General features: G+C 35.9%; 1 protein-coding gene across 3 annotated transcripts in view; it reads left to right on the forward strand.

Moving 5' to 3' along the window:
• The window catches only part of LOC111515812 (calpain-A), a 91,590-nt gene extending 89,351 nt beyond the window's left edge, over nt 1-2,239 (forward strand). For all 3 annotated transcript variants that reach the window (XM_023172031.2, XM_023172014.2, XM_023172020.2), the window contains 2 exons: nt 645-840; nt 1,962-2,239. In XM_023172031.2, coding sequence (XP_023027799.2) covers nt 645-840; nt 1,962-2,047 — 282 coding nt within the window. In that variant the 3' untranslated portion in view covers nt 2,048-2,239. The remainder of the gene's footprint in view (nt 1-644; nt 841-1,961) is intronic.
• Nucleotides 2,240-7,653: the final 5,414 nt, after the last annotated feature.

Raw genomic sequence — 7,653 nt, forward strand, 5'->3', positions numbered from 1 at the left:
TTGTCACCATTATATAACCTAAGGCGATATACTGTCACTGTTTGGTCTTTTTTCATTATACGGTGAAAGAATTCTTCCGCTAATGGGATCAGACAATATCAATATAAAAAGGCTGAAATTCGTCATAATATTTCCACATTGAAATGTGTATTATAACAACTGATGAACGATATTCGCGAAAAGTAAATGCAGTTGTAGTATTCATTAATTTTTCTTTCTAATAATGCTTCTCAGTTTTGTTTTGAAATATTTTCTAGGCAAACCTTTCGTAACAAATTAATAAATTAACTTGTCTTCAACAAATTTATTTCCAACAATATTTCACTAATCACAAACTAATTTATTTAATTTAATTCCACTATTTGAATTTCTTGTTTAGCCGCTCGATTCACTTTCTGAACTGCCCTCTTGGGTCGGGAAGACGTGCTTGTATCGGTAACGGTCCTTTCTAGAAATCTGTAGTCGGTTCGGTCCTAGAATTTTACCGGCGATTCCCGACTGCATTCTTTCGCGGTGATGTCATGTGTTTGTTCGATGAGCCGGCTGGCGTATCGGTCAGTGGCGGCTTCAGATTCATTACACTCTATATTAAGGTCCTAAGTTATGAAAATTACCTACAACTAAATGGATACTTTATTTTTCAGAATGTTTGGGAAATGTATGACACAGACAAATCTGGTACATTTAGTGGATTTGAACTGAGAGAAGCCTTACATTCTGCTGGCTATCGATTGAACAACAAAGTTCTTAATGTACTTATGCACAGATATGGAAGTAAACGAGGTCAAATCAACTTCGATGATTTCATGATGTGTTCTGTCAAGTTGAAAACAGTGATCGGTAAGTTTAAAATTGTTGTAAAACATTTAAATAAGAATTAGCTCTTTTGTAGAGTAAACGTGTACGCAAAGTTGTTGAAGAAAGGTAGTCAAAAAATACTAGATGATTAATTACATACCTATTTATCTTACCTGAAGTTATTGAAGAATTCATAATTGTAGATACATCCATATGGTTTGTGAAGCTGAGTCTTGTTAAAATCTCAATACATACTTCAGTGTAGTGTACAAGGAACATTTTTAGGGCCTTTGAAGCAAAACAAACCAATACGAATTATTAATTTCATATCCATACGGAATACATTGGATATTGATTTCTTATTGAAAATATATCTTTATTCAATCAACCAATAACATGAAAAAACGTTTCTCTTTCATGTCATCAATTCACTCATTAGATAAGTGGAAGAACATTTTTCGTGATGTACCTATTTTGTTACGGACGATGAACTTCGCCCTATATTTCAATTGATACTCGAATATATAAGTTATGTTGAGTTTTTGGTTATGAAATAATAAAGGCAATATTATTATTATTATTTTACCGTAGTTTGCGCTGGGCAGGCCCTATCCCCCGATACATTCGGGAGGGCGCGCCAGCATTACCCACAAACGATCACTCCCCACACCGTGGGGAGCAAGCGCAGTGAGCCAAAAATGATAGCTTTCTGCATCTGTCCGGCTAAGATTTCTGCCTTAGTGCGACAAGCCGGTATGATTTTAAGATTCGAGAGTAGAGAGGGCATCATTCCACCAAGGACTTCAATAATCAGAACAACCATCTTGACATAGTGGTCTAGATAGAGTCTGCGGAGTTCGAAGAGAAAATATTGATATTTTATCCGTTTTTCCTCCTCTTTTCGGACGATATTTGTCTCACCAGTAGCTGAAAACTCCACGACAAATATTGTCTTGCTCTGGTGGTGGAGAAAGACTACATCAGGCTTATTAGCTTGTATGAGCCTGGGGGTGGGGAACAAATTGTTCCAATAAATTCGGCAGTTCTCGAACATTTTTTTTGGTGTAGTATTTGTACAACTGTATGTGCTTATGTGTTTGAATAGAACTAGGCATGAAAACGCCTTCAATTTCTAATTTAAAGTCGATCTGTATTTTTTTCAGATATATTCAAAGAAAAAGATCCTTCACTAACAAACTCTGCTACATTTTCAATGGAGGAGTGGCTGGAAAATACTCTTTATGCCTAAATATTTTTATGAACATAATCTTCTTGGAATTGTACTACTCATTTTGCCAATGTGAGATTATTTAAGATTCAATCGGTACCTATTATAAATACGATACTCTTATAATTTTCAAATGATTGTACTCTCCCAATGTTGAATATTTTTGAATTTCACAAGTGCAAAAATATAATAAAATCTTATTTATCGATACTATTTAGTCGTTTTTATGCAATACAAATTGGATTTATACGAAAACATGTTTTTTATTTGTGTTTCTGTGAATAACATTAAAAGAAAACACATTTAAAAAATATGTTTATGTGTTTAATAGGCCAAAACTACAACTGTTTTTTTCTTTGGAGAGAGGTTGTCGAGACTTTCAGGGGGATGATATTTCCTAGACCGTGGAAATTCACTTTCTTAGGTGATAATGTAACATATCTTGTACAGAGGCATCCCATGTGATGTATTTTATCCTGTTGCTTATTAGGGAAAAGTCGTGGAGGCATTCTAGGTCATTTGTTTTCATCCAAACTAATGTATCTTCTCTGACATGTACCGTATATATTAACTGAAGTCTACTCATTTAATGAAATATCTAGGCGCCAAAAAGTATTGTGTTTTGAAAACATTCTCAGGTGGTCCTTGATCAAAAAAGTAAGCAGTGAGAATTTTTTATTCTCTTCGTAATCAAATTTATGGCCATTAGATGCAAGTGAGAGGTTGGAAAGAAGTTCAAATGTTTTGGTTCGTAAAAGAAACCTCTTGAATCAATTTTTGGAAACAAAGCTGGGTTGGAAGTCGAAACTTATTCGAGCACGAGCCGAGCTGCCGAATTTTTCACGAGCCGAGCTTCGAGCCGAGTCGCTTTTATCCGAGCCCGAGGGTCTCGGCAAAGCCAAGCTTATAGCCCGTTTCGAGCTGTTTCGAGAGATCCTCATATTGTACCTCACAAAATGTTCATATTTTTTTCATAGATTTATTTCGACATTTTAAATTTCTGAATAAATGTTCTGATTCCTGATGAACGAAACAAAAAATATATAAAAGAGTCCATAAATGCATATAACGTCATTGCAAAATATCATAGTTTTTGAAATGTGACTGAAAACTCTTGATTTCAAAGTAGGAATACATGAAACAGGAAGATATATTCATACAGGCTGATTCACGGTGGATGGCACATTAGACGTTTCTGGTGAACCAGACAACGGATCACTTTGAAAATTTAATGGAGGGCATATTCGGACATTCTCTAGCCAACTAAAATATTTTCGACGATGCGGTGTTGCCGCTTCTATTAGAAAGCAGTAGCAACTTCGATTTTTCAAATGGAACACTCTGTATATAATATTATTTTTTGAATCTCCAACAATTGCCCGACAACTTTTCTTGATATTTCCCTATACCTATCTGTTACCGTTTTCGAAATAAAAATTAATTTCAATTTTTTTCTTCGAAAATCATGACTTCTAAAAATGCCGATATCTTTTAGTTAAGAAGTACTATGATATCGAAATTTGGTTTGGGGTTGGGTGATACTTGGACACTTCCCACACGTCAGCCTAATCTCCGTTACTTCAATACAGGGTGGTAAAAAAATACAGTTTTTTCGTTTGCTTGAAAAAGTTGCTGAAATTTGATTATTTTAAATAGAACACCCTGTATATTATTGAAAATTCGGAAAGCTGCTGAAATTTGCTTTCTTTCTATGTATATCATACCTATACCTAACTAGTCAAGTTTCGGACTTATGAACATTTATTTGTGAAAATGTCCCTTCAGAATATTATTTCCATTCGGTATTTGGTAAACAGGCCATGATTACTATTTGACAGTAGCGTTGTGACATTCTCCTAATAATATCGACATTTTCGTCACTTCAGAAGTTGCAAATACCTTCAAAACGATGGAACAAAACTATTCAAACGAAGTTCTTATGAATTTGTTTATTATTTTTGGACAGTGTGACAAAATTATCAGCAGAACATGTAGAAAGTTCAATGAAATGTATCCGAATCTACCGCCAATGAACTTCAAGAAATTTATACGAATTCAGAACAATTTCAATGCATTTGGATCAACTTTAAAAGCACCAAGAAACTTGCCTCGACCCGTAACTTTCGAAGACAACCAGATTAATGTCTTAGCATATTTTCACGCATTTCCCGAGTCATCGATAAGAAGTGCTGAAGAAGATTTGGGTATAAAATATTCATCGGTTCAAAGAATCTTGCGAAGACATAAAATGCATGATTATAAATTCACCAAAATTCAAGCAATGAAGCCTCAAGATCCTCAACAGAGAGTAGAATTTTGTGAAATGTTGTTGACACGCATTTAAGAAGATCCACTTTTTTTAAATAAAATTATTTGGACTGATGAATCGAAATTTTCGAGGGAAGGGATTTTCAATAGAAAAAATCGTCATTATTGGTCCAGTGAAAATCCTCACGTCACAAAAGAAGCCGGATTTCAAGAAAAATTTAGTTTTAATGTTTTCTGCATGTTGATGGACAACAAATTGAGGTACGTGATATACGAGGAGTCATTAACATCCAGAAACTACCTGAATATTTTGGAGAATACTGTAGACAGTTTCGTGGATAATCTGCCACTCGAAGATTATCGAAACTGTTGGTACCAACTAGACGGAGCTCCTGCACATTGCACAAGAGAAGTGAGCGCAGAACTGGATAGACTATTTGACGATCGGTGGATGAGGCGATTGGGACCATGGAATTGGCCAGCGAGATCACCCGATCTTAATCCATTAGATTTTTATTTGTGGGGAATGTTTAAAGAAAAAGTTTACAAAATACCCGTGCGTTCGAGAGATGAATTGTTAGAAAGGATTGCCCAAACATTTGAAGATTTGGATCCCAATGAAATCAGATCTGCCACCACGAAAGCAGTCAACACCCGCATTTTAAAGTGCTTGGAAGTGAACGGCCAGCGATTCGAACATATTTTGAAATATTCCACATGATTGTTTTACTTTTTTATAATTATTCATATCAATATTTCCAATTTCAAGTTTCTTGGTGCTTTTTTAAAGTTTATCCAAACATATTGAAATTGTTCTGAATTCGTATAAATTTCTTGAGGTTCATTGGCGGTAGATTCGGATACATTTCATTGAACTTTCTACATGTTCTGCTGACAATTTTGTCACACTGTCCAAAAATAATAAACAAATTCATAAGAACTTCGTTTGAATAGTTTTGTTCCATCGTTTTGAAGGTATTTGCAACTTCTGAAGTGACGAAAATGTCGATATTATTAGGAGAATGTCACAACGCTACTGTCAAATAGTAATCATAGCCTGCTTACCAAATACCGAATGGAAATACCATTCTGAAGGGACATTTTCACAAATAAATGTTCATAAGTCCGAAACTTGACTAGTTAGGTATAGGTATGATATACATAGAAAGAAAGCAAATTTCAGCAGCTTTCCGAATTTTCAATAATATACAGGGTGTTCCATTTAAAATAATCAAATTGATGGAATTCGAGTTTGTTTTCGAAGCTAAAACAAATTTTTCATTTCTGTTTTTGAAACCGAAACTAGTCGTAAGCGAGTCCGTTTGGTGGAAATCCATCTTTATTATGACAACTCAAGTTTTTGATTTGTCGAAATCGATACAGTTGCTGTTTTGTTGTGGTTTTGTCTGTTTGATGGAAATCCGCCTTGAGATGTTCATTCCTAATTCTTCATTTGTGCAATCAATCCGTCAGAATTCGCACGACAACGCACGAATGATCCAAACAAATCGATCGGTATGGACTGCGTACACTTGGTCCGTATCGTTTGTCAGTTTTAGTCCGACTAGGTGCGAATTGCGAACCGATCCCGTTCTGCTGGGATCTAGTGCGAAAATAGTTGCAATAATGTATTGAAATGTGTCCCTTCTCAATCGAAAATAAGGAAAGTGGTGGTATTCGTCGGTATAAAGATCATGCCATGATTGAAAAAAAATCACCAAACTCCTTTCTTTTTGCGTAAATGGGATTCACCTACATTTCCCGCCTTCGTCGATATCGCCTGTGCCTGATACGATGAATCATAGGTAATAATTCCAAAACGATAAATTATTCATCATAATAATTTAAAAACTCGTTGCAAAGCACCTTCTCGCCTACTACAAATCCGGACGAATACTGAGCCAAGACTCCTCTTGCCACAAGAGGCAATGGACGATGTGCATCGCACGAATTCGTTGCTTCGCAGTGCGCAGATTTCCGCTCCTAGTTGACGAGAGGCCTTATAGAATAACTTCAGTTACTTCAGAAGCCAATATTCGAAGCAAACGTTTGAGATTAGTCTTAGAGCTCTTTTCCATTTAGTAGAACTGTAATACCCAACTTTATATAATATACATTTATTGGTAATTCACTTGAAACTGATATGAGTTTGTGGTCAGATGACACCAAATGACAATGTATGGTGATTGTGTGAAGTTCAGGATCGATTTTCAAGTAAAAATCAAGAATACTAGCAAATTCTCCATATAGCTCAGAAATATTTGTCGGCTCATTTGAGTAAGACCGCTTCTTGTTTCGAAATCTTCCTGGCTTCGAGTCCTCGAAGCCAGTAAATGTGGATTCTAAATAACTGAATATCCGTAGGAAAGAGTAGTTGTCATAGACTGTGTTCATATGGAGGAGATATGTGTGAATGATCTACAGGAGTAGGAAGCCATGGAACAGAGACTTGTAATGCACTGTTTGGAACCTTTCGTGTAGTAATGCATATTACTGGAGTTTTTTCCCAACAACAAATCATTATTTTAACAACTCGACACGGGTTTCGATCACCATCAACATTTTCAAGAGGTAATCTTCCCCTTGAAGATGATCACTTCATGAACGAAACACGTGTCGCGGTGTTAAAATAACGGTTTGGTGTTGGGAAAAAACTCCAGCAATATCAAATACTACATCGAATGTTCCAAACAGTGCATTACAAGATTCAAAGAACATATTCAGAAGAGGAGCATCTGTTCTAAAGGTTATTTCATAGCTGAGGTAGGTGGGTTTTCCAGTTTTCAGGTATTTAAGTGTAAACTTAAGGTATAAAAATGTTTCATTTTCTCCCATTCAACTTCCACTTTCTTCTTTGACCTGGTAGTGAATGGATATGCTGACAACGATCATTCACAAAGAAGGAACCTGTATGTCATTGTTGGTGATGAAAGTCAATTCATGTTGTGGATGTCTGCCTTCATAGTAGGTGCATTGAAAAATGGCACATTTATATGTAGTGTTATTCAGTGTTGATCATTGAATCCAACATAAAAATGCAATGAAAAGATATCATCACCCCGCATTCACGCCGATTGGAGGCCGGTGTGGACCAGATCTCCACGAAGGAGTACTAAAATTTAAGAAAAAGAAATAGGGAGAGCCGACCACTCCTTAAGCCGAAGGAGATCGAATGCCAATGGATTTGACGAAGTCGCCAGTGACATAAAAAACAAGTTGATGAAAGAAAAGTGAAAAATCAAGTGTGAAAGTAGTGAAGAAGAAGAAAAGAGTACAGTATTGCGTAAAGCAAGGTTTCTGTTCTCCCCGGACAAAGTTCTTATCGAGGAGAAAAACAACTGGAACCATTGTATGATTTT

Source organism: Leptinotarsa decemlineata, unplaced genomic scaffold (assembly GCF_025532065.1).
Source record: "Leptinotarsa decemlineata unplaced genomic scaffold, Ldec_3_MD MMD2_tig00000035_RagTag_RagTag, whole genome shotgun sequence".
Lineage (NCBI taxonomy): Eukaryota > Metazoa > Arthropoda > Insecta > Coleoptera > Chrysomelidae > Leptinotarsa > Leptinotarsa decemlineata.